We start from the raw sequence: 27397 nt of genomic DNA, 5'->3' as shown, positions 1-27397 counted from the left end.
ACTGGAAATCACTTAGCAACCCTTACTACAAAATATCCCCAGGAAAAAAAAATATGAAAAGGACTTTTTAAAATTCAAGTTATTTGAGCTTCAGTGGCTGAGCACAGGCCTGTTTGTAGTGTGGGCATAGCAATGAACAATACATGTGAAAATACAATATGTATTTTAAAAATGAAAGTAGTTACATAAAATTTATATATACATACTCCGTCTTTTTGTAGAATTCCTCTTGCACACCCTTCTCTAATGTTACAAAGAAGCCCTGGAGATATACGGATAGTAGGCAGATTTTCAAGTGTATTCACACTGCCAGAGAAATATAAAATGTCCTCAAATGTGAATAAGAATCAGGGATGCTGCTCTCTTGAATCTGCTTTGATGTTAGAAAGATCTTTGGTACAGTGAATGAAGTAAAATAAATGTTTTCTAGTCTGATACACTGCAGCATATCTACTAAATTCAGGCTCTATTCTGAAACATGACTGTGCAAAAAAATGGTACTTCTTTCATGGGAAACTCTTGTTTTACAAATGTATTGAGTTATTTTTTTAATTTTTAAATAGTTTTTATTAGTGGATATTACAGCCGTAAATATCATCTGAGTTACCAGAAAACTTCATCAGGAATAAAATCACTATAATGTAAATCAGCAACTTAATACCTTACTAGTCAGTGAGGCCTCGAAAATCCTGGCTTTGATTAGGTATCAAGTGTGGCTTGTCACTGAAAATCTAAAAATTAACACAGAAGAAATGCAACACCTTAATCCAAGGAGAACTTCAGTACTTTTTCTTAAAGGAAGTAGGGACTGAAAGAGACACAGGACATAAAAAATGTTTTTAAATCAGTCCAATTAAGGAAGCACAATGGTTTGGATTCACTTTCTTATTCAAATATATACTTAATTTCTTCCCTTTTTTCCAGACTTTTTTCAGGTGATAGCATTGCTTTTTTTAGCATTATTTTTTAAAGTATGCTTTCTTATTGTTTTATTGCAAAGATTACTTCATTTTATATACTCTTAAAGAACTCATATATATTTTTTTTCATGTGGCATGAACTAAACATCTGAAACTGCAATGAGGAAAATGCATGTGCAGCTGTGATTGCTTCTGATTTTAATGCAATGCTAAGATGCTTTAACTCAACGTCTTTCATATCCCTCCCCAGCTCCCATCTTCTGAAACCCCTGTTTGCTTCACAGAAGAGTCATAACAAAATAATAATCAGCTTGTAGTGTAGAGGGGTAATTTTTACCTCTGGATTATTTTTAGACTGAGGTAGACAAACATCTATGAGGACACAGAATCATTGCCTCGGGCAAAGGGATGAACCTGATCACCTATTGAGATCCCTGTTAGTCCTTTCCTTGTGATTCTGTGACAAATACATATCTGCTCTGACCATAAAGGGTTGTCCCCCCATTTCCTTGGGCATAAGGATTGTGCAGCATTTGTGTCTGTGGAGAGATACTGGAGATGATTTCCACTGCCCTCTAATTCCCTCAACTGTGGTTGAATTCAGTTGAATTTGTGCTAAGAGGGCTCAAGATAGGAAAGCTCAGCTAGGGGATAGTAAATACTGACCACAAATACATATAAATATATAAAGTAGTTAAAACATCTTGCAATTATTTGTGTGAAAGAATGAGTTATTAAACAACTTGTTCAAATGCCTTGGTGACATTGGATCAAGTATGTAATGCAGGCATTTATCTGTTGTTATTTTATATCATAGAAATAACTGTCTGAGGAAGAAATTTGACTACAGTGCCTGACTTCTCATCAATCTGTATGTGAGTTTTGCCACATTTCTGGTTGGGTTTTCTGGTTTTAGCTATGAATGGGACACTCCTGTAACCTGAAATGAAGTTGAAATATATTCCCTTATAAAAATAAATGTGTTCTTTAATGTTTGTTCCAATTCTCAACAAACTCAAACAGATTTTAACCTTTTATTTCTGCTGTTTTTTAGTTAAGATTCTAATTCATATGTTTTTCTTTTTTTCTTAATGGTGAAGAAAAAGATGTTTCATTAGAAAAAAATATTCCATTTTAGGCAGTTTCATTCATGTTGAAATGAAAAATATTTTGGATAGTACACTAGAAGATATTAGGAAACAAAGTAAAAAAAAATACAAAACAACAACAAACATACCCCACATCCTGAAATAAAAAGCATCCTAAATGGATCCATTCAGGAAAACCCATGTTCCTGTAAGATCTGTAAGCTTCAGCCTTGTTTCGTGAGTACATTCTGCGTGGGCAAGCTGCAAGGGTGTATAAAGGAGGCATGTCACCCACACTTGATATTACAGCTTATCTACTTCATTTTCATTTGTGCACATTCTACCTACTCACGCAATTGCTACATAAACTCCCACTCAACAGCTTGCAATAGAAAGAATGCTGTTATTACAGTATTTAACTCAAGTAATAGCTAGTGCAGGGCTGCCTAACCTCTTGACAATCAAGACCTGAATTATATCACAAAGTTTATATTGGGATTTAAGTGTGAATAAGGTTTATAATGCTTGTAATGATGCGAAATTATTCAAGAGCCCTTCAGGGGATCATAGGTGGGAGCGCTCGAAAGTGGAGACCTCAGTCCTGACTGCAGCCCAGCCACAACATGAGCTGTATAGCACTATGTGCAGGCAAAACATCCGATCTGATAAAGCCGTATTTTATTGTGTCTATATGTGGGTGAGCTTAGAAAATAACTGTGTGTTTAGGGACACATAATAGTTAATAGACCTGCAATTTGCATAGGTGTCCATCAGCAACATCTCCGCAGGGCAAATGCATTAAATATGCTTCAGTGCTGTTAAAAGAGGCGCACTTAAGGCCATCACTATTGTTGTGACTACTAGTGCCAGCACTGGGTTTGGCTCCTTTTGCCTTGAATAGTGATGAGTTGTCAGAGAAAATACGTATACATGTCTTTGCTGATATATCACAAATGTTGCAATCCAGAAAACAGGATGTAACTACTGCAACATTCCTTAACCTCTGTGTGTATTTGGGATGAATCTTTTTTTCCTACCTCTTTGATGGCAGGTTGGGATATGATTGTCATGATCTAGAGGTCAGAAAAAATAAATATTCATATTCTACAGGCTGTGCTCAGCTCTTAGTTGACCTTATCAAATGCTCATTGAGCTTTCAGCCATTTATATGAAGAATAAACTCTTGTTCTGTGGTGAAGCTGGAGTGAATTCAGGGAAATTAATGGATTTATTTCTGACCTGTGTCTGCTTTGACCTACTCTGAAACTTTAAAAATTTGGTGTTCTTCTGTTCAAAAAGAGGGTCAGTTTTTAATATTTAAACATCTGTAAAGATTCTGTCCTCTCTAAATACTATAATTTTTCACAATATATAGTATTGATCAGACTACATCTAAGCAGAACAAATCCTAGTTCCTCTACCTCTAGGCACAAGAATAGTTCAAGATTATCAACTGAGGCAATTAAATTTGATGGCAGTGAATTCCATGAGACCAGAGGGAGAGAGGCGTACAGGGAACTAGCAGATGTGGTAGGAAGGAAGGCTGGAGGACTGGGAAACATCAGTGGTGTTTAAAATATATGAAGATGGAAAAGGAGTCTGGAGAATAGCTTTATAAAAGGTTTCATAGTGTGTAAAAGAGGTTGGAATGGACACTAGCATTTCCAAAAATGAAGCTCTAGAGATCCAATAGATCTGGGGGTCCTGAGAAGGAGGAAAGCAAAGCTTTCATTGTTGACATTGTGATGAATTGAGCAAAGAAATCAGGAACAAGGTGACAAGGCAGAGATTGTTCAAGTGAGATGGATTAATACTGAGAACAGAAAGACAGAGATGTGGAAATGACAGTCTCTCAGGTTAAGGACTAGTGATGGAAACAGGGAGTAAAAATAATGCAGACCGAGATTAAATAAGAAGGCTATGGAGGGAAGGAAGCTGATCTGAACATCAGTAGAATGGAGGTATATTGGAAAAGAATGCAGAGGATACTTGAAATATATTAGTACATATGTAAATAACATATTTCTGATTGTCTACATGTTTCTTGAACACTGTTTTGCCTATGGATGGGTTCAGCACAAAGGCCACAGACATCAAGTTAAAGAAGTGAGTTTATCTTCACGTACATATAGCAATGAAATAATGAGTGAAAAGATAGAGCAAAAATAAAACAGAACAAGGTAATAAACCTAATCATTACAACACAAGATTAGCTATAGTGATTAAAAAATACACATCACCAATTGCCTTAATACTTTACCATCATCCAGACCTGCAGTCTCTGGGGAACCCTGGTTGCAGTGATGATTTGGAGAGCCTTTCCACTATTTGGGAAGTCCTACACAGTGTGTTCACTTGTAGGTGAGGTCTCCAGCTTTTCTGCAAGAGGGTCCAGCATTCATATTGTAGAATTAAAAAGTTTACATAACTTCAAGGGGGGAAACAGCTGGTTTCATTCCCCTTTTTGGATGCCACCACAAGCCTGGCCAGGGCTCCATAGAGTTTGTATTCTCGGCCTTGATGCCACGTTTCTAAACAAGGAAAGGTTAATACATTCTCATAATGTTTTGTCTAAGCTATATCTCTTGCAGATGAGACATTTTATCCAACGTATATATTTCACTAGTGATCATACATATCTTGTTAATGATGAGATACTAATGTAATGTATAACACAAGGTTGTGAGGTTCTTCTAGAGGTCAACTTTGGTTCAAAACCTGTTGTTCAGGCCTTAGTACTTCAAACACCTCCAGGGATGGTGACTCCATCACTTGTTCTGATTCTTCATCACTCTTTCTGAAAAGAAATTCTTCCTAATGTCCAACCTGAACTCCCCTGGTGCATCTTAAGGCCATTATTTCTCATTCTAGTAGTTCTAGTTCTTTCATGCCGATGTAGATTCGTTGCATGACAGTGTAGTCATGCAAATACAAGGAAACAAAACATGTAAACAAAACGAAATAGTTTATTTCAGGTCAGTAAGCACTATGTAGTTGTTGTTTTTTTTTTTTTCTATCTGCACTGACCACATAAATATACTTTCACCACTTTTAACAGTTTCTTTCTGCATTTTGTTAAACTCATTACTAGCAAATGTTTTTTCCAATGATATTACTGCTTTATGCAAGGCACAAAACAACACTTTTCTAAATGTTTTCCCTCATGAGAAAAGCTGTTTCTGAATGAGTCTGCCTTGATCCATGTAAGCCATCAGAAAAGCATCACCACTGAATGACTTTTTCACAGGTTTGTGATTTCTTCCCCTGAACAAAAGCTATAGACAAGGTACGGGCAGGAAGAAATGTATAGCAGCTATACTTCTTTTATCTCATGGGGACTTGAGCAGAGGCAGCAGCAGTTCCTGTCTTGGCATGGGAATGAATGTGACTGTATGAGGAAATGCTTGGAGGAGCACTGCTCGCTGTCCTCCACATCATCTTATGTCAGCTGAACCAAGACTCTCAAAAATTTGGAATGAGTCTCTGCTGAAGGATCCTCTTTGGGAGTAAACCCTCCTGGGCAACCATTCCAAATCGTCTTCACAATGTTACTGAGTACGTTCAGTCCTCTGATCATTTACAGGTCTGGATGGAACTTTCTGAAAGCGCTACAGCAGTGTCACTCAGTGATCAGCAGCTGACAGGCAATTATGCCTCCATCAGGAACTATGCCATGAATCAGTAATGTGGAAAAGACAAATTCTGAAATCTCTCCTAGTAGCCTTTTCATTCATTATTTGAATCTATTCATACATACACTTTTCTTTCCTGGTATTCACTTGGGAAACTAGATTCTAGAATCTCCCATATTCATGTACAAACCACTGTTATTCCTCAATTTCTTACTTAGTATCAAAGCAAACAAAGGAATCTGTCCCAAACGGATCTGTACTCAGCACTGGTGAGGCTGCACCTTGATTACTGTGTTCAGTTTTGGGCCACTCACTACAAGAAAGACAGTGAGGCCCCGGAGCATGTCTGGAGAAGGGCAACGAAGCTGTGAGGGTTCTGGAGCACAAGTCTTATGGGAAATGGCTGAGGGGACTGGGATTGTCTAGTTTGGAGAAGAGGAGGCTCAGGTGAAGACCTCACTGCTCTCTGCAATGACCTGAAAGGAGGTTGTAGTGATGTGGATGTCAGCCTCTTCCCCCAGGTAACAGAGAGAGGATGAGAGGGAATAGCTTTAAGTTGTGCCTAAGGGGATTCAGGTTGGATATTAGGAAAAAATTATTCTGAGGCATTAGAAGAGGCTGCCCAGGGGAGGTGGTGGAGTCAACTGTTCCTGAAGGTGCTCAAGAATTCTGTAGACGTGGCTGACTGAGGAACAATTGTCCAGTGGGCATGGTGGTTGACAGTTGGACTAGATGACCCTATTAGAGGCCTTTTCCAATCTTAATGATTTAATGATTCTATGATTACTCCTTTTTTTACCACACTTAAAAATTAGTACCTGTTGATCTTATCTGCCTAAGAAAGATCACTGTCCTGTCAGTCATACAGTGACTAGTAGTAACGGAGAAGAGTATTTAGGCTTCCCCTGCATCATGTATCTGTAATAGCATGGCTTAGCCTTTTCCGTTTCAGTCACGCCCACAGTCTGTCTGGCACCCTGTTCTGCCAAGCTTTTAAAGATTTCTTCCTTTGCAAAAGCATTACACATTGTCAGCTTAACAGTCAGTGCGGCTGCCTGCACGTTTCCACGCTCGACGTGAAATGCGCACTGCCCGCTACTCCCTCCTTATGACCGCTAACAGAGCCCGTGTGACCAACCCCGAAACCCGCTCCCTGCAGCGGTAGCGGTTTTAAATCCCCTCCGCCCGCGGTACACGTTGGCGGAACGCTGCGGTTTGGCAGCCCCGCGGGCAGACAGCCGTCAACCATCGCTGCTCGCCCCGCAGCGAGGGACTGAGGGGGCCGCGGGAGCGGGGAGAGGATGAACTGAAGGCTGCCGCTGGGCCGGGCAGCCGAAGAAGGCTCAGAGTGCGTGCCGTGCTCCCCCCGGCCCCCGCTCCGCCGCTATCTCCAGCGCCCGTCCGGAGGTTTTCACCTGGGACACGGTAAAAATGGAAGTTTGGGTGCGGAATCCAGAGGCTCAGCCCCGCCTCCCAGAGCTGCGGGCGGGGGCGGCAGGGCGCTTATCCCGGGCCGGGACCCAGTCGGCGTGGCGCACCGTACTGCTGCGGGCAGGTGAGGAGGGCGGGCGAGGCGGGCGGCGGCGGGGGGCGAGAGGGGATCGCGAGGGGATCGCCGTGCCGCGGGGACGGCGGGCCCTGCGGAGCTGCGCGGATGGGCTCGTGCGAGGAGCCTTCTTCGGGGCAAGTGTATGAGAAACGCTCCTCTGGATTGAGCGCCCTATGTGCGCATGCAAAAGGTGGATTGCGCGCTGAAGGCAGGGGGACGGGGCTCTGTCATTTCTTGCCGGGTGGCAGTTCTGCTTCGGAGGGGTGGGTCCGTCAAGTTTTGGGGTGGATGTGCTCATAATTTAAGGGAAAGCCTTAGAAACACAGCAGTATACAAAGTGTTTGGATTTATGGGGAGAGGAATGGTGGGCTGTGTCTGTATGGGAACAGCAGGAGTTATTTTCTGTGGAACTGTCATAAAAATTCTGGGAAATATAAAATGGGATTTATTTTATGTCTAAAGGCAAGATGTAGAGTTGAACTGTTATATCACTTCTATTGTGAAATAGAGCAGTTAGCCTTGACGGAATAGAAAGTAGGAGCCTGAAAAAAAAAAAAATAAAAAAGCAATTATCAAGAAGTTCTGTCCAGAGGAGTTTCAAACTGCTTAATGCTGCTCTGCCCACTGTGCTCTGCAAAGCCTGCAGACAAGAGCAAAGCGCTGGGCAGCAAGACCAAAATTATCCATTATTCAGTTGAGGCTGGAAGCCAGCTGTGAGGTTTTAATTTTGCTGCCACAGGTCTCTTGCGGCAGTTTCATTGTTGCTTTTCTGTTCCCTGGATTATTGTGTTAGCTGATATGTCTGTTCTTATTGACAAATGCTCCTTCAGTATGAGCTGAGGATCTGAATGACTTACACTATATGGATATTTTATTGGAAGGGTAGCTCCCTTTAAGAAAGGAGATGTTACTTCTGTCTCCCAATGACATCATTTGCAATCTCATATTGTAGATAGGGTTATTACTCTGGAATTTGGTATGCTTTATAGGCGGAGCCAAAACAAACGTCTTGCACGACAACACAGATGATGTTTTCTGGAAGAGCAATGGAATTATTCAGATCAGTAACATTTCATATCCATCCTTAGTTGAGATGAGAAAAAAATGGTTCCTTGACTTAAGGAAAGTTCATTCAGAAGATGTTATGCCTGTTTGTTAGGCTTTTATGGCATGCTCAATATTAAAGAATATGGGAGCTGCTCTTGGCTCAGAGTTTAGAAGAGCAGAAGAGGAATTTCTCCCTAAAATTCTCAGCAAAACAGCAGTTACGAGCAATTTTGGTAACTCTCACGTTGTCCTGCTGTGCATAATCAAATGGGTCTTTAGGAAATGATTTGTAACAGGCACTTGGATAGATGTGTAATAATTTCTCTGTACACTGACTGATAAAAAGGATGCTGCAAAGTTGTGTTGGTCTCAGCAAGGGGCTGGTGAGAGCTATCCAGCAGGACATGGCAAACATCCATGTCCTACCTATCCTGCAGTGGTCTTTTTTTTTACACTGGCAGTACAGAGAGATGCATTTAGCGTGTTGGACTCAAACTCACATCATATGGTTGAAACCCTGGTCAGGGTTCATTCTTTCCTTATGAAATGTTGGAGGCAGTGTTCAGCTTAAGTATGGGACCTAGAACTGAAACTCAATTGAGTGTCCTAGCTACAAGGAAAAGTCATGAAGTCATGCTCCTTGTTTTTTGTTTTGTTTTTCTTTGTTAATAATGTATGCTTTTTCTGCTCTGGCAAACTGGAATGATGTAGAATTGGCTTGTGACCTGCCAGCCACTTCCCACCCAGATGTAAAGTTAACTCTGTGTGTGGCAAAATACTTCCATGTATCCTCAGTAAAATTTGTACTGGTATTAGTAATGTACTTTAATAATCTGTTCCCATGAGTGGCTTTGCTTGTGCCAATGCTTCTTCAGTCATCCTGTTAGCAGGGGGCTGGCTGCTCCTGCTGGGCACTGAGCTGGGGGTGCCCACACTGGGGTGCAGTGAGAGGTGAAGGGTGCTGGGAAGTGACTTCTATCTCTGTGCAGGTGTGTGGCTCATGGTGACCCTTCTACAAGCCCTCAGCAAGCCCTGTACAAGAATAAAACCTCTCATTTCCCCAGAAAGTGTAGGTGCATTTGTTTAAAAGGTTGCTTTTTTTTCCAGTCTTCTGGATTTCCCTGATGTTTCCAGAGTTATTGAGAATGAGTATGGTGAGGCCAGAGTGATTTTCAGTTTGGCTGAATGTTTTATTTCCTTTATTCACTTATTTACTGATTTTGAAGCATGTTAGCTACAAGAAGACACCTGAATGTGTTATATGTTAATTTTAGTATTTTAGTAGATTATACAATCTCTCAATCCCTAGGTTCCAGTCAGTGCTTAGAATATTCTAATTAATACCTATATCACACAGCTATTATAATTATTATCAGTATATTTACTACATGCTTAGAAATTTTGTGTGTGATTTTTTAAGAAATTCTAAGTTTAGCTACTGGCTGTAGCAGCTCCCAGTCTGGAGACTCCATAACAATGTGGAATCCATTCCTTTCCTTCCTCACCCAGCATTGCAGGCAGAATGAATTACTGGCAGTGGCGTTCACAGCCTCTGGTTCAGTAGCTTGGGGCAAGCCCTCAGCATTGCCTTTTCCTAAGGCCTTGCAGCAGAGCATACTTCACAGGCAGGGAGGATTTGTAGTCAGCAACTTAAACCAATTAGTATATCCTTGCTATAGAGTAGCACCACTATATCAGCCTTATCCTTCTTAAGCACCTTCTAAGCAGGGTTTTTAATATCCAAATCATTCAGACTACTCCTTTTATTTCTTTCATTTTACCAATAGAGTTTCTCACTGGTGAGAGTTTCTAAATCTTGTTATATTTTATCCAGGCACCTACCACCAGTATATAAACAATTCCATACCAATTTTGTGTTGTTCTTTGCCAGTCTGGTTTCATTTGTGACATGCAGAGCATGATACAGTGCTTGCTTCCTCTGTGCTCCTAGCTTAATGTCCTTGCAGCTACTGCAGTTGATTTCTTTGGCTTGGTAGCAGCCATGTCCTGAGGAGCCGAGCCAGTGTTCGTGGTACTGAGGCTGTGCTTTACACCAGTCCACTCCAGTATTTTACCCAGGGCTTCCAAGAAAGAAAAGAGTCAGTGCATCTCCTGTAAGTATTCAGCTGAAGACACGACGTCAGAGCTTAGTCTAGGCTTGCTGTACTCTTATGATCTTGGCACTGACTGTAGCAACTGTAATTTGTTTCTTGTTGGTACTTGTTCTGGTGTTGGGCCAGAAGAATTTACTTGTTAAACAAGCAGTCACCTGATTGAGGCTGAATTCAGTTATGGATCACTGACTTTGTGATGTTTAAATCTCTGGCTAATGCTTAAGACGCTTAAAACAAGCAAGAGATGCTGTGATGCTGTTGCACTCCAGAAAGACCGTTACCTGCTGTAATGCAACTGGAGTCAAGTGCAGGAACAGACCAATTAAGAGCTGTGTTTGGGGCCATGGAGCTTTTGCCAGGCCTGTTAAGTCTGAAAGAAGGGTGTTTTGGCATTGTTGTGTGGATGGGAAAGAGCAGCAAAGAGCTTCTTTTCATAGTGCTGCCAGCAATTAGCAAATGCTGCCCCAGACTCCTCTAGCTCTGCAGAAGGAGCCAGCTGTTCAGGCTTTTCCTAATGGCAAAATTGTCTTGAAGGTCTGCTGGGAAGAAAGGTGTTCCTAAGGTACACCCCTTACTTGCCTTGTTCTCTGGCTGCACTCTGGACTCCAGCCCTTGTATTCAGAATCCTGTTGTCTAGCAGTGTAGGAAAGACACTTAAGTACATATGATAATCTCATCATCCTTTACAGGCAACAGTGGTAGCAATTACCAGCAGTTATCTTAACATGACAGAGAGAGGAAACACGTTTGACTCTGAGATATGACAAAATAGCTATCAGATATATCTATGGTAAAAATTTTCTTTTAAATTGAGAAGCTTGCATGATCAATTAGATTATTATTATTATTTTTCTCTTTCATGCAGGACATGATAGATAGAAGAGAATCCTGCACCAGGACAGATACCTATGACCTACCTAAGCTACTTTGCTTATGTGTTGGAAGAATGGATTGCAGTGGAGTACTTGAAGAAATATTTTTTCCACATAGTCATCATATCAGTGACAATTAGTGCAATATTAGTTTTTTTTATAGTTCCTTTAACAATCCTCTTTTTCATTTACCTTACTAACGTGTTGCTTATAATATATCAGAGGAATGGCGAGGTAAAAGCAGATCCCTTGAGTGATGTTTGGGACAGTGCAAGGAAAACTGTGGCAAGCTTCTGGGATATATATGCAAGAATATGGCATGGTAAGTATGACATGACTTAACTGGAGCTTTGAATTACAGTCAGTAGTAAGTACACCTAAGTTTTAATTTTAGATATCTTCCAAATGTATGCAAGTGATTATGTGTGTGTATATATATATGTGTGTATATATGTGAAGTTGCACTTTCGTTTGGCATCTAACCAAAATTTCTCCCTCAAAGACTGCAATTTAGAGTATTTAGAATATAAGGGAGCAATGAGATTATGTACAGGATACATTTTTCTAGGTGAATAGGCAGATGCTCTTCTTTTTATATGGTATCAGAATGAAGTCCTGTATTAATGTTAGTTTTACTGAATTAAGGGCAAGGTAGATACAAAAGCAGAAATAAAATTATGTAGCTTGTTACAAACAGCTACAAAACAAAACAGCTTAATATGGGATTGAAAACAAAATAATTCATTGGAAATGCAATTGCTGTATTTTTGGCTGAGGAAAACTTACGTGTTGTGATAATATAATTTCAAGAATTGTATGGAAAAAGAAAAAATAAGATGCCACGTTTAAGTTTGCACTGTAGAAGAACTTAAAAGTAACATGGTTTTTAGTTTAATTATGCTTAACCTTCAGACATTTTTTCAGCACACCTTAGCCCCTAGGGAAATCCTCAGCCAGAAGCCCGACACCTGTTCTTTGCACAGATGTAGTTTAAGTCTAGTAGCAAGACTTAACTTGCTGCCCTAAGGATAAAGAATAATAGGTTGTTACAGTTACTTGCTGTTCTTCTTCACAGCTTTTACTCTTAATCTTTAAATATCCTGCAACTTAGAACTTCCTTAACCTATTTTCAGAACTCTGCCTGCACTGTCCTTGTCTTTTCCTCCCCAGATGGCTTGTTTATGGAGCTGTATCAGGGATGGAGATAAAGGCAGGCCAGGCGGAATAAAGTTTTTATTTAGCAGAAGCTGTGGCTTTTGCAAGCCTCCAATTTTGGTTCCACCTAAAGCCTAGATCAAATATAGGAAAAACCAGGAAAGAGATTCATAGAAGTCCATGTCTATGAGGAAGTTCCCTTCCCCCATGAAGGAATGGTTTTAACTCTCATGGAGCCAGTTTGTATTTTGTGGATTCTTTTCTGGACATAATACAAAGTTGCCATAGTTTATGTACTTACGTAAAATCAGAATGAAAAGTTCCCCAGCCTTTCAGTACTAAAGGCAGCCTATAAATAGGAGTGGAGTCAACTCTTTGGAAGGGTTGATAACAGCAGGACAAGGGGAAATGGTTTTAAGTTGAAGGAGGGAAGGTTTAGGTTGGATATCAGGGGGAAGTTCTTTACAGAGAGAGTGGTGAGGTGCTGGAACAGGCTGCCCAGAGAGGCTGTGGATGCCCCATCCCTGGAGGTGTTCAAGGCCAGGTTGGATGGGACCCTGGGCAGCCTGGTCTGGTATTGAATGTGGAGGTTGGTGGCCCTGCCTGTGGTGGGGGGGTTGGAGATTCAACCCTGGCCATTATGCTTGTGTGTATGCGCGCATCCCCTTCTTCTCCTAAACTTTTCATTCTGTCTGACACAAAATAGAGATTTGTATTTCCATATTTCAGGAAAGCCTCATAGTTGTTTACCTCCCCTTCTGATGAAGCTGTTTCATACTTGTACAGTACTGTGGGTTTTTGCTTGTTCGTTTTTTTCACAGTAGCCTGAAGAAAGTTCCAAACGGGCAAAATTTTGCAGTGATGTGATTAAACTCATGTAGGAAAAGGCCTGTTTCAAGTCTGATCTGAGGATTAAGTTGTTCAATAAAGTAAACCACTAAGTAGCATAATTTGTGGTGTTTGAGGGGCTTTCTCTTTGCTGTTAATCATAAGTTCCATACAGAACTTAACTCTTTTCAAGCTAATGCACAGGTGTTTACAACTATCTGGAAGTCAATTATAAAGGACAGTAAAAAGTTTGCTTTAAATTGCCAAGCTATCATTGTTGGTGCACTGCTTTATATCCCAAACAGGTTATGAACTTCACGGTGTAGAAAACCTACCAGAAGGACCAGGCATTGTTGTTTATTACCATGGAGCTATTCCGATAGACTACCTCTACTTTTTATCTAGGCTATTTCTCTGGAAGAAGAGACTTTGTCTGTCTGTAGCTGATCATTTTGTCTTTCGTTTACCAGGTAAGAGCATGTTCCCTTGTACAGGCATCCTGAATGCACTCAAGCTGTTGCTGATCTTGGCAAAAATAACATTTACTACAATTGGAAGGCTTTTAAGAGGATATCAGAAATAAGATGAAGGTTACCAGATTGCTGCAAAAGAGATCTCTTTTTCAAGAGATAAGTGACAGAGTAGTATTTCAAATTGAAGAGTAAAATATTTTTGTTAGAAATACATAGTAAACTTAAACAAACAAACAAAAAAGCCCACCAACAACCAGAAAGCCTACAAATAATAGGAGGCAGGACTCTCTTTTTGCTGCATTAGTAGAAAATGTAGTTGAAGGTAATAGACTGAATAAAACTGTTTTTCATGCAGCCTTTCTTGTGCTACTAATCTTTTTTTTAGCAGAAAAATTGCATTTTGTAGATCCACTCTTTGAAGAATGCTCATGAGGATATGCTGTGCCAAACTCTCCAAAAGGCTTCTGATCAGGTCCTTCATGAAAGTCTGTTAGATAATTACACTGTTACAGGAGAAGTCTTGTTAATTAGTAACTGGTTAAAAAGTGGGAAAGAAAGGGTAGAAATAAACAGTTCATTTATGTTACAGGGAAGTAGTAGTTATTGGCATATCAATGAAAATCTGTGCTGGCACCTATATTGTTTGAAATGCTCATAATCTACATCTGAAGTGAGGTAGCAAAACTTTATCCTGGTTGTTTTTTTTTTTTCAAAGCAGTAAAAATTCACATTACGGTTATCTAACCATAATGAATCGCTAACATTAAATGATAGATGAACAATATTAAATGTAATGTGCTGCAGGGAAAAAACAACAACAACAACTTTAAATAGGTAAATAATAAACAGATAATTAGGCTTTAAATTCTGTAGATGACTTTAGGAAAATATGTCAGCTCAACTCTCAGCAATTACTGAGAAGCAAGCAGAATTTAAGGATTATCATGGAAAGAGAAGAAACAAAAACCTGCATGAAGGTGCTCATAATGCACATGGTATCCAAACTTGAGTGCTGAGTGGAATTCTGTTCTCCAGATGTAAGTAAAGCTACAAAGTAATTAATACACACACACACAAAAACCAAAAACAAACAAAAAAAAAACCAACAACAAAACAAAACAAAAAAAAACCATGGATGATCAGAGGCCTGGAATGGCTTCCTCTGAGGAGCCAGGTAAAAGGAACAGGAACAGAAGTCTTACATCACTAAGGAATATAAAAATGGCTGCCAGGTGAAGTTCCTGGGGACTGGAAAAAGGGAAACGTTGCTCCCATTTACAAGAAAGTGAGAAAGAGAGAGCCGGGGAACTACAGGCCAGTGAGCCTCATCTCTGTGCGTGGAAGATCATGGAACAGATCCTCCAGGAAGACGTGTTAAGGCACATGAGGGACAAGGGGGTTATCTGAGAAAGACAGCATGGCTTCACCAAGGGGAGGTCATGCTTAACCAATCTGACGGCCTTTTGTGATGGAGTGATGGCATTGGTGGACAAAGGGAAGGCAACCGATGTCATTTACCTGGACTTGAGCAAGGCCTTTGACATGGTCCCCCACACATCCTTATCTCCAAATTGAAGTGAGAAGGATTTGAAGGGTGGAATATTTGGTGTGTAAGGAATTGGCAGGAAGGTTGTGGTTTGATATAGCAGTTGGCAACCCTGCCTGTAGCAGGGAGGTTGGAACTTGATGATCCTTGAGGTCCCTTCCAAACCAAGGCATTCTATGTGCTTTTCCATCTTTGTTTTGGGCAAATCCCAGAGAAGAGACTCATTTAATGGTTTGCACAGTGTTGAGACTACGGTGTTAAATCGGTACAGCAGCCCAACTTAACCACAGAATACTCAATTTAACAGTTTAAAAATCAGCGTTTAAAATGTTAAAAATCACGTCTTAAAAGAACTCTAAAAATACGTGCTTGTTAAGTATTTGTATAGCAAGCCATATCCTACTGAAAAAGAAAACTTACATTTATTCTGTATTAAAATCTATTTTAAAAGAACTGGCAAGAATAGATACTTTCAGATTTCTAGCTGTGCTGCACAAATCTCAGTTGTGTGACTGCTGTTTTGATAATTATGAAAATAGTGTGTGTAAGCTTTGACTTACTGAGGTGCACTTTGTAAGTCGGTTCATCTTTATAAGATCTGAGCAAAAACACTGCCAACCAATATTCAGTCTGTATGTATTTTATTTACTTGGTACTTTAATCTATATTCATGAGCAGTAGATTTTAATTTGGCTGTAATCTTGTTCTTACATGCTGCTTATTTATTGCAGGGCTCAAATTATTACTGGAAGTGACTGGTGTTATGCCAGGTACAAGGGAGGAGTGTCTCAGTGCACTGAAGAATGGACACTTGGTGTCTATTTCACCAGGTGGAGTTAGAGAAGCCCTATTCAGTGATGAAAGTTACCAACTCATGTGGGGAAATCGAAAAGGCTTTGCTCAGGTTGCTCTAGATGCGAAAGTGGTGAGTATTATATGTATATTTCATTTCTTGTATTGACTGTATTTCAGAAATCTACACTGTGGTCTTTCACAATACTGATTTAATGCATTCATGTTATATTTTTTTTTTTTTTTTTTTTTTTTTTCTGGGGGGGGATCCAGGATTTTGTTCTTACCATTTATCTTTTCTTCATGTTTGTGAAAGATTGTATCAACCTGCATAAGATGATGCATCTGCATTAGCACTCGAGTTTGACTGAAGCAGTTTTTTCATCTTCCTCACTCATTATGCTTTCATTTGCACCGTGGAACGATGTCTGAATACATGAGCTGCATTCCTTTTGGCAGAAACTAAAACAAAAATTGGAATCTAATATCCTCCAACTTCGCATGGGCATTCAGTCAATGGTACCAGATAAGAATTAGTTCTAAGTAAATGCAGGGCACTGAAATGTATTCAGTGTTGATGTCAGATCCCCAGAGTCAGCTGTTTTCCTCCAGAAGAGTGTTCCTGTTAGTTCCCACTGTGCTAAAGTACACATGGCCACAATTTCAGTTATATTGTCCATATGAATGAAGGCCTTCAAATACGAACTTCCACCACTGTGTCTGATATCTTCCACAAAACTTGAATTTCTTACCACCATTTTCTTTTTCTTTTTGCATAGCTGTATCTATTTTTTTATCCCATTTGTTGCTTCTCATACTCTTAGTTGCTTTTGCCAAAACACACTGGGTTGCGAAATGTGTCCTTTTGTGTAATATTTCTTCACTGCTCTATCTGCCTTTGAAATCTTGTGGGAAGAAAACTAAACACTAGAATAAATCTAGAGAAATTTAATTGCTCAGTGGAAAAAGTATTTTTAGCCCAGGACTCATGCCTCTTTGTTGTATGGCCTTTTGAAAGTCACACTTTTGTGTTTCTGTTTCCTCTCTCTTTTTCCCAAAAAGTATGGGCTTTTAAATGCTAGCCAAAATACTCCATATATTGTAGGGTCTCGTACATCACCACTGGTAAGAAAATATCAGAATCTGGATAGGATAAACTCAAAGTCATGTTAGCATTCCTTTACAGTATCTCTTCTCATGTATTAAGTTAATAACATACTTGAAAAGTCAGAGAGTTGTAAGTTTAACGACTTAAAGTGGTTTCCAATCACTTGTTTTCATATCTGTCTTTCAAACTTCCCCAAACATTAGAACAATGTTTTGCCAGTTATTTTCACTTCACTTGCAACCTTGTAATGTTACCCTAACATGTAATATCGACATCTTTCAAATAAAAATTGAATTAAAAAATAATATTGTGTGACCTTTATCGAAAACTTCACAGAAATCCTTGCTGTGAATCCTCGTAATCTTTTCACTTTTCTATAATTCAGAAGTAGGGAGAGCTGAATAGTGAGTGGTAGCTAACATTCAAAAGCACCATCTGTTGACAGGTGTTTTTCCCACTGAGTTAGTGAATTGGGTATCCCTTGAGGATAAAGTTGTGGACTGCTTTTCAGTATAGTGAGCATCACTGCAGTTAACTTGCAGGCTACATTGAATTTTCGGCATCTTTGCTATTTCTCTGGAAGCCTTTGACCAGAATTAACTGAGATGGGGGGGAAAAAAAAAAAAGTTAAGTGCTAGGCACTTAATAATGTTGCCCACTCTACTGCTCATATGTACCATTTCTCGTATAAAGTTAGGTCAACATTAATAACTGGACTCTGTCTTTTGACAAATTTTGACTTTGATTGCTCCTGTTTATACTTGCTACATCCTTTTCAATACTGGTCAAACCAGTCTCAGACTTTGACTCAAGGTTGTGTATAAACTCATCTAAACTGACAGAACTTGCTCTGTAAGGTAGCAACTCGTGCTTTGCTAATACTTACTCAGATCCTGGATAAAGGCAAGAGAGGACTGGTAGCACTTTGTTTTAAATTTATTCATCATACAGTATAGCCGTCAGCCAAAGAAACACATTTTACTGTACCTGTTATGACTACATGGCAGTTCCAAATCTGCCACAGGTGACTTTAATGGGGATTTCAAGACTGAAATAACTTTATCTATCTGAGTAGACATTGTTGTTCCTTGTATAATGTTACAGAAGTCCAACAGTTCTTGCACTGAAAAACTTGAAGAAAAACAAACAAGAAATGTAGTTTTATCCTCTGTTCTTGCTTGCAGAATTCCACATTCTGTTTCCACTTCATCTTGTATAACTACTCTCAAGTGGGCACAGGGAATAGTGTTACTATTTAATGTAATGTTATGAATCAATGAACCTCCTGGACCTGGATCTGTATCAATTTCATTTAGGTTGGCCAGTGACCTGACCTTCAGAAACACCTCTATCTATGCCTGGAGTTTGACAGGCTAATGGAGACAAGTCATTTCTGAAGATTGCTACATCACTTTATCTATGTTTGCATCTTTTACCTAACTAGATACACAGGTGCTGCAGTTTTTAAATTTCTTATAAAAAGTAGTGCTTCAGACATTTTTCTTTCTTTTCTGTAATTTAAAATATACACATCTGAAGATCAAGAATGTTAGAATAATGGTGCCAGTCACTTTGGTTGGAGGCTGCAAAGATGCAGCAGTGTCCTGAGACTGGTGATGGTAGGCTATAATATCCTGAGCAAAAACTGGGAGATCAATTGCAACCAGGTATTAAGAAGGGAGGGAATCAACAGTCAGGTGAGGAAGTGGTAGACAGTCTTAGTAAGCACAGGGTCAAAGGTGAGGTGGAGAATGGGGATGTTGTGTGTCTTCACTTCGGTACGGCTTTTGACTGTGTTTGCCACAACCTTCTTGTAGACAAGCTGACAAAATCTGGGATAAGCAGGCAGTAAGATGGATTAAGAAGTGGCTGAACTGCTGGGCTGAGAGGGTGGTGATCCACAGCACAAAGTAAAAGTAAAGCTGGAATCCTTTGTTAATTATCTGAATGATGGGATAGAATGTACCCTCAGCAAATTTGATAATACTAAAAAAAAAAAAAAAAAAAAAAGGAGAGAGAAAATTGGCCAAAACACCAGAGGGTTGTGTTGCCATTCAGAGAACCTGGAGCAGAGAGTAGTCAGAAATTCTCCTTTTCTAAAAGAGTGGTCAAGCACTGAAATGGGCTGCCTGAGGAGGTGTGGAGTCACCGACCCTGGAGGTGTTCAAAGAACGTTTGGACTTTGTGTTGAGGGACATGGTTTAGTGAGTACTATTGGTGATAGATGGATTGATAGATGGTTGAACTGGATGATCTTAAAGGTCTTTTCCAACGTTGGTGATTCTTTGATTCTCCGTGACTCTGTGAAATGCCTTTAAGTTCAGCAAAAGGAAATGCCAAGCCCTGACTGTAGGGAAGAATAATCTTATGCAACAGTATGTGGGACCATGGCACCAGTATAGAGACCAACCACTATTAACAGGGATGCTGCAGGAGGTGATCTTCAGAGCTTCCTCCTAACGTCAACTATTCTGCAGTTCTGTGATTTTATTTATTTATTTATTTGACTTGGCTGGGTATGATCCAACTCAGTTTCAACATAGTGAATCTAAATCTATGGATTATGATTTTTCACTCAGAGAGTGGTGACGCACTGGAACAGGTTGCGTTGTAGATGCCTCATCCCTGGAGGCATTTAAGGCCGGGCTGGATGGCTCTGGGCAGCCTGGTTTAGTGGCTGGTGACCCTGCATGTAGCAGGGGGGGGTTAAACTAGGTGATCACTGCGCTCCTTTTCAACCCAGGCCATTCTATGACTGTAGTGTCTCAGCCAATCAGACCTAAGGCTCTGGTTGTGTTGCTTTACAAACACAAACATATATATATATATTATGTACGGCTTTTTATCAGCCTAGGGACAAATGCTGCTACTTTCTCTTTAACTCATCAAATGATCACTGTAGGCAAGTACGTTTTGCTGGCTAGATAGTGAAATGATTATTCTCTTGCACTCTTCCTAAGAAATTCAAAAGCTTTATGTATGTTCAATATTTTTGCAATGTGAAGGGTTGTTTTTTTTTATTAAATGGTCATCACTGCTGTTCTGTGGTAGTGGTTCTTAACAATATGATGGTGTTCTGTGCTTCCTTTCTTGAAAAGTAATTTCAACAACATGTTCAAAATACAGTTCCATGAAATGTAAAGGGACAATACAGGTGAGAAAATCTTTGTATGTACTGATCCCATTACTGTTATTTTGTCTGCAAAATATAAAATCTCATTGCAGACTGTAAGATACGACTTTCAAGTTCAGCTATCTCATGTGTCTTTCTTTTTAGCTACAGTAATGAAGTGAATTTGCTTTCTTATTCTGTAATTACCGAAGGACGTGCACTTCAGAGGGAGTCTAGTACAGGTCAGTGAGGAGATACAGTTACCTTATTTGTCCAAGGAATTTGCTGAAGTTTCTTCCAATGGCCTTATTATCCAAATATTATTTTAGTGACACCTTTCCTTGAGAAATACGTTACTTTGAGGTGAGCCAAATGTGAATGTCTACTTGCTTTCTGCAGGACTTCATGAACTGATTGCTTTTCTATTCACAGCATACATGCTTAACATTAGACAGAGAAATTGTAAAAACTTTATTTTTTGATTCTGTAAACAATACTGCAATAAATGCATAACATAAATGTAATTTCTCATAGAATTCCAGTTAAGTTTTAGGATGTACTTTTAAAGGGAAGGATATAAACCTTTCATACATTATCACTTATTTTCCTCACAAGTGGTGACTTTAAAGCAGCAATGTTTGTGGGAGCTGAGAAATATGATTAGGTTTCTATATTGGAGTTTATTTGATTCACTAACTTGCTGACTTTTACTCAAATAACAGGATGTTTAGGTATTTCACTGTCCATTTAAGCTTTTACTGTAATATCAGTTAACATATATTACTCAAGATAAGCTGTGTATAACTGCATTTCAAAGGCACAGGAAGAAAAACCAGACCTAATCAGGATGCAAGTCCGTATTGAAAAAACCAACAAGGTGGACTAACAATAAGTTTGAGAAAACAGAACCAGCAGCTTTTGACATGGCTAAGAGGTCACCAAATAACCACTAGGCCATCTCTGTCTGCCTGCCCCTTATACCTTGCTAAAAGCAGCTATTGAAGTTCTGTATCTTTTTATCGGCACAATCACAGTAGGACTAATGCATTCAGAAAAACAGAAGTTGCTCTTCTAAGTTTCTGTTTTGCTATGAGAGAGTTTAAGCAGTCGTCACCCTTTAAAACACCAGAGATTAAAAATGTGATTCTGATCTTGCGTTACTCGAATAATCCTTGAATCAAACCTAAGGATTTGATCATCTGCCTGCTTACAGATAAGTACCATCTTGCATCACACTATGGCGAAACCAGGGCACTTGACTCTCACAGCCAAGTGTTCCAAAAGGGCATTGCATCTTATGTTGTGTGTGTGCAACTCTTTCTGAGAAGTTTCATTGGTACAGTCTTTAGTTAGGATTCCTGATGTCCAGGATAGACTTTCAAAATGAGACCTGGGACACAAAACTCAAAATCAATTGCTGATAAAGGCACTTCATGCCAGTGTAAGGAAGCTTGCTGATTTATCATCTTGCTTAGGCAAAACAGAAGTTTAAGCCTTTGTTACAATCACCAAAGAAGATGGGAAGACCATTCAGTGGACTATTGGCTACTGGGATATGATGCACTGTCTCTCCCTTCGTGACTTCCTAAGAAAAATATTTAGTGTGTGTCTGTCTCAAACTGAAAAATTAATATATATAAATGATCGGAATTTTGGAACTTCTGGATCTCAAGATAAGCTCTAAATATAATGAATTACCATTGCAAGACACACTGCAACCTTCAGGATATTGATAACAATTTCATGTTTTCCACCTGACCAACCGATGACCATCTTTTGTATTCAAGTAATTTTCTTCACCGTATTAACAGACACTAAAATATAGATTTAGATGTCTAATAACATTTTGACCTTTTTGTTTTTCATGGTTCCGTAGCCTATCATTCCAATGTATACTCAAAATGTCCGGGAGGGATACAGGATGTTTAAAGAACGAAGTAAGAACTTTAAAATATACTTCAAACATTTGGAATGTTTCATCCACTTTCCTCCTAGACTTTGCTTTTCAGACTTCTGCTTCCTTTAGATTCTTTAACATGCTCGTTGCAGGTCACAGGTATCTCAAATATTAACTGATTGTGTTGTGCGATTTCATTCTCTGATGCAGTCTTATTTCAGTCATCTATTAATTCTATCAAGCTTTGTGTTGGTGAACAGCTGCCTAAATCCTGTCATTTGTTCTTGATTGCCAAGTGAAGTGTGCATTTTTTAAGGAATCTTCAAAATCCATCAGATTTCAAGCTTGCATTGTGTTGTCTGTGTCTATAACTCACTTTTTCCTTCTCTCCAGGATTTTTCAGACAACTGTATGAAAGTACTCGATTGCCATTCACTCCTCCATATGGAGGACTTCCAGTTAAATTTCGCACATACATAGGGGAGCCAATACCTTATGATCCGAATATAACTACAGATGAACTGGTTGAAAAGGTAAGTTAGCTCTCCTTGCAATAGGTAGGGTTTGCTCCTAGCAGTTTAGGAGGCTGCATGCAAAACTCATACTAAGACTTTAAAAGCCAAGAATGAGCATAAATAGAAGAATGCTATTATGTTTACCTGTATAAGTGAAATTTAAAGTTCCCATGGAACTTGACTTACTTATCTCAGTCAGGTCTAGTTGACCTCTGTCTGATGTTGCCTTGGAAAGAGCAGGAAAAGTTTAGTTACCTTTTACTTATATTAGCATGACACACTGCCATCGCTCTGCAGTAGATCACTGTAGTATTTGGCTCTCTTGAGTTTAAATAGTTAAGAAAAACAAGGAGAGATTATTTTCTATCCCTAGCAGAAATACATAATTTGCATTATCTATGAATTTATGCATTCTCATCACAAATTTGCATTTGAACCTTGTGTAAATTTTAACAGTGTTTAGTTATTGTCTTACTGCGTGTATGCTGAATATGATAAACTTACAGAACAACTCATGTTGGGAAGGATGTATGGAGTTCCCAAGCCCGTTTTCAACACTGCCAGCTATGAAATCAGACTAGGTTAGTGAGCCTGGAAGTTGCATAAGTTTAATATCCGTATGTGTAGAGGCTACTTGAACTTAGTAACTCTCAGGTTTCATATGTCTCAGCAATTTGAGCCTAACCAAACTGCAATCAATGTTTTTATTCCTTTCATTTCAAAATAAACCATTGTTAGGATAGCTAACTAATATAAAAGACAACTTTTTTCTTAAATTAGATATACGTGTGAATTTCCCAATACCTCTTAAAACTGACAAGAAGCCAGTGATTGTACTGTTCTTTATCAGTGGGTATGTAAAGGTCAACTTTCTCCTCTCTTTCCAGACAAAGACTGCAGTCCAGGCTCTAATAAAGAAGCACCAAACAATCCCAGGCAGCATATGGAAGGCTTTATTGGACAGATTTGATAAGCATTGTAAAACTGATTAGAATACTGAAGTTTATTTTACTGTTTTTACAGCATGCAGTAAAAGACAGTGTCCTACAGCAGCGATGACTAATTGATGTTTAACCAGTTTAATTTACAAGCTTCTATAATCAACAGAAGAAAACAAAGAACCTCTTGAAGATTCCCCCGTTTAAGCTCTCTTGCTCTTTGAGAATATTCTTGAAGTCAGGAAGAGTGGGCCTTTCAATTAGAAAACTTACATATAATGGGCAATGCAAGTACAAAATTTCCCAAATGGAGATCATGTGGCCAGTTTGTGACAGGTTCCTAAAACAAATATTTACATGCATCCAATGGGCTCAAAAGGTTTGCCTGGCTCTGTGGGTTTTAAGAGTTTTGTTTTTAAGCCAGGTATTAGACTTATACAACACAGCAGCTTAATGGCTCAGTGTCCTTAAAGGTAAGAATCCCGCATCCAACATTTTGCTCTGATGGAGAGAAGTCTTCTATCCCCTTGGTACAGTGAAGGGAGAGATCCCCTCCCTTTTTATAAGATGAAAAAATCTGGCTTACTCTGGAGAAGAAATTAACAGTGACAGAAATTCCTGATTCAGATTCAGTTTGATGAAAAAATTAAAGTTTTATACTCTCAAATCGGGAAAAAAGAGCTTCAATTAAGTGTAGTGCTATGCAAATACACGTAGTAGTACTTTCAAGTCTGTGTTGGTACATTCATGCACTATTGCACCATGCAGTCCAGATACAGTGCTGCTTGGAAAGTGGATGTGCCAGCAGTGTCATTTTCCTAATAGAGCTTTCAGAATACTGAATCTTGTTGTAAAACAGAATGTGTTTTTACAAGCTAGGGGATGTTACTATTGTTGGGAGTGGGAGAGCTTTGTGTAATTCATTAAAATTAATTCATTAAAAGCAACAAAGTCTGTTAACTTTGGACATGAAGGAAGGTCATTTTTTGTGCCTCAGTATTTTTTCTTGTGCTTTTAATACCTACATAATCTTTTCCCTCAACATCCTACAATTTTATGTAGCATCTAAGAAAATGCCTACTGTCACTAGAAATCTAAATGTACTCTTTGGATTAAAATAAACTTCTCCTCTTCCTGTATTCCTTCTCCATAAATATTTCTTGCACATCAGAAGAAGGGAGCAGAATGGACAGATGAGCATACCTTGAAGAATTTTTTTCCCTTAAGAAAAAAGAAAATAATCTTGTCCTGAAAAAAACTCAGATCTGTTCAAAGACAAGACTGTTTACTTGAACAGCTTAACTATAATTGCAGTATGCAAGCAGAAGGATTTTTCTCTCAGCAGAGACAAAACTCGAGCAAACTGAGATGCTAACTAGTATGCCTGGACATTAATAGGAATTCAGACCATTAAGTCTCATGTAACTTACACCAACAATGTAAGCTAAAATTCCAAGCCTCAGCTTAACGTAAATGAGAAAAGCAACTAAAAGAAAGGGCAAATACTAAAATGAATACAGATGATGAAGCAATAGTAATGAGGAGTAAGTGGATCTGATAGCATTCCTTGTGTCACAGAAACTTCGCAGAAGGATGAGACAGCATCATTCTCTGACTGTCATATTCCATTCTCCAAGCACGTTAGCACAATCAGTTGATACATTTCCCTCACCTGTATTTTGGATGTTACACAACCTTTCAGACTCCACGTGCACGGGTACCTGACAGTGCTGCAACTTGGAATAAAGCACTACTAGCCTTGGAGAGAGGATATGTGATCCAAAACAGCGGTTATCTTTCAAAGAAGGGATTTGAGCCTGGATCTTCTATGTCAGACAGCTCTTAACAGTTTGTTCAGAAAGTTCAAGGCTTTTCTGGGCCTCTTCATCTTATAACTGCATCCCAATATTATTGGCGTCTGATCTGAAGTGTGTGAAACTGAATTTCTATAGATTTTCTTCTAACACAATTGTCTTGAGAGTATTTACTGGGTTCTCAAGGTGATGGACATGACAAATATGTCATTTAGAGATGTAAGTGGTTTTGAATAAAGAATAAGACACTGATTTTTATCACATGAAAAAAGAATTTAAACCATTTTTCCTCAGAAATATGTTAGAATACCTCACAGTAAAGAATTCTAATATAGAACTGCACTAATGCAGAAACTAGAACTTGAAGCTGATATTATAGAAACTAGCAGTAACAGGAGCTTCTTTTCATACAGTTTAATTGCCTATCAAATTACTTCCCTACAATGCAAATTACCTTGTTTGTAATATATTAAAAAGAAAAATAGTAAATGCAGGTGACCTCTGCTTGCTTTAAAACCTAAGACATATTTATGACACGTTTGCTATAGTTTGCTTAATAAACCATGCAAGGAAATCCTGTTTGTTAACATTTTGTGCTCAATCTACAAGATGCTACACTGGGGACAAACATAATACTGAAACCCTGAAAAAAAATATTTGACAATAAAGTTACAAAAAATGCACAACTGCAGAACCCCAGCTCAGAATTCCAATAAATTACGTACATGTAAAAGGCGGTCAAAAAAGCATGACAAAAATCTGCAGTTTGCAGCCAAATGATATTACCTAAGGTTGATGCCAAACAGTGCAGTTTTGAAAATTATTAAATTTCAGTCCAGCTGGTACAGTAGCTAAATGAGCATGTATGTCTGGAACCAAGCCTGGTGTAACTTCAATATCCCCTTATTTATTAGATTTATTTGTGTTTTTGTCTTTTTTTTTTAAAACATGCAAGTTAGATCCAGAAATCATATCCAAGGCTGCAAGACACTGAGGTCTTTGTTAACGATGCTGAAAACATCATGTCCAAAATGCAGAGTTTCAGGAATACTAAATTCAGTCAGATACTGAATGACACAGAGTGACTTTAGAAGCAGAGTATCAGAACTAAAGCTGCTGGACTCCAGCTATGCTTAAAGCCAAAGCTATGTCATGGATATACGGTTGGACTGCACTATGTAAGACTATGGTTTGAATTCCTACTCCTGTCCTGGCTGGCATATTATGTAGCAGGCATACATTAAATATATATATATATATATATATATATTTTTTTTTTTTCCTCCTGGTTCATTTTGGACATTACAATGGGTACCTGTGGGGACTTCTTTGCTTTTGGGTAGTTGACCCCAAGGGACCATGAAGGCTGTGTCATCTGAAGGGGTTTTCATAGAGAAACACTGTCTCCAAGTGTTGGTGGGGAGACGCAGCTCTGCATCTCGAGCACTGCGTCCAGGCCTGGGGCTCCCAGCATGAGAAAGATGTGGAGCTGTTGCAGCAGGTCCACAGGAGGGCCACGAAGATGATCAGAGGGCTGGAGCACCTCTCCTATGAAGACAGGCTGAAGGAGCTGGGCTTGTTCAGTCTGGAGAAGGCTCCAGGGAGATCTCATTGTGACCTTCCAGTATTGAGGGGAGTTTATGAACAGGAGAGAAGCCGACAAAAGCCAAGGTACTGCGGTGTAATGAAGGAAACATCACAAACTTGAGACAATGACAATAACACCACAGAGGACTCAATTTTGCAAACCGCAATGAGACACGAAGCCCCACAGCAGGTCGCCGGAGGTCCAGTTCCTCCCGCTGGCTTACAAAGCTCAGAAGCAAAGACACAAAGCTCAGAAGCAAAGATACAAAGCGAGGCGCCACAACTCGCCGCCAGCGCAGCACCGCAACCACAGCCACGCGCACGGCGCACACGCGACGCAGAGCCGATAACCCACCCGGGCTGCACATCACGGCGCCCCCTGGCGGTGGCGGCGGCCTCCCCGCCGGAAG

General features: G+C 39.4%; 1 protein-coding gene across 3 annotated transcripts in view; it reads left to right on the top strand.

Annotated features, from left to right (window-relative positions):
- The window catches only part of LOC128090709 (transmembrane protein 68-like), a 49454-nt gene extending 24729 nt beyond the window's left edge, over positions 1–24725 (top strand). The window contains exons 1-7 of one of the 3 annotated variants that reach the window (XM_052703201.1): positions 7013–7195; positions 11216–11544; positions 13511–13675; positions 15956–16149; positions 22113–22173; positions 22527–22666; positions 23536–24725. In XM_052703201.1, coding sequence (XP_052559161.1) covers positions 11259–11544; positions 13511–13675; positions 15956–16149; positions 22113–22173; positions 22527–22666; positions 23536–23640 — 951 coding nt within the window. In that variant the 5' untranslated portion in view covers positions 7013–7195; positions 11216–11258 and the 3' untranslated portion in view covers positions 23641–24725. Of the gene's footprint in view, positions 1–7012; positions 7196–7232; positions 7380–11215; positions 11545–13510; positions 13676–15955; positions 16150–22112; positions 22174–22526; positions 22667–23535 lie in introns of those variants that run through there. The other 2 variants (XM_052703202.1, XM_052703203.1) reach the window with 2 other exon arrangements.
- The last annotated feature ends 2672 nt before the right edge of the window (positions 24726–27397 follow it).

This window comes from Tympanuchus pallidicinctus, unplaced genomic scaffold, assembly GCF_026119805.1.
Source record: "Tympanuchus pallidicinctus isolate F22 unplaced genomic scaffold, pur_lepc_1.0 scaffold5, whole genome shotgun sequence".
NCBI lineage: Eukaryota > Metazoa > Chordata > Aves > Galliformes > Phasianidae > Tympanuchus > Tympanuchus pallidicinctus.
This window is presented reverse-complemented; position numbering and strand designations above follow the sequence as displayed.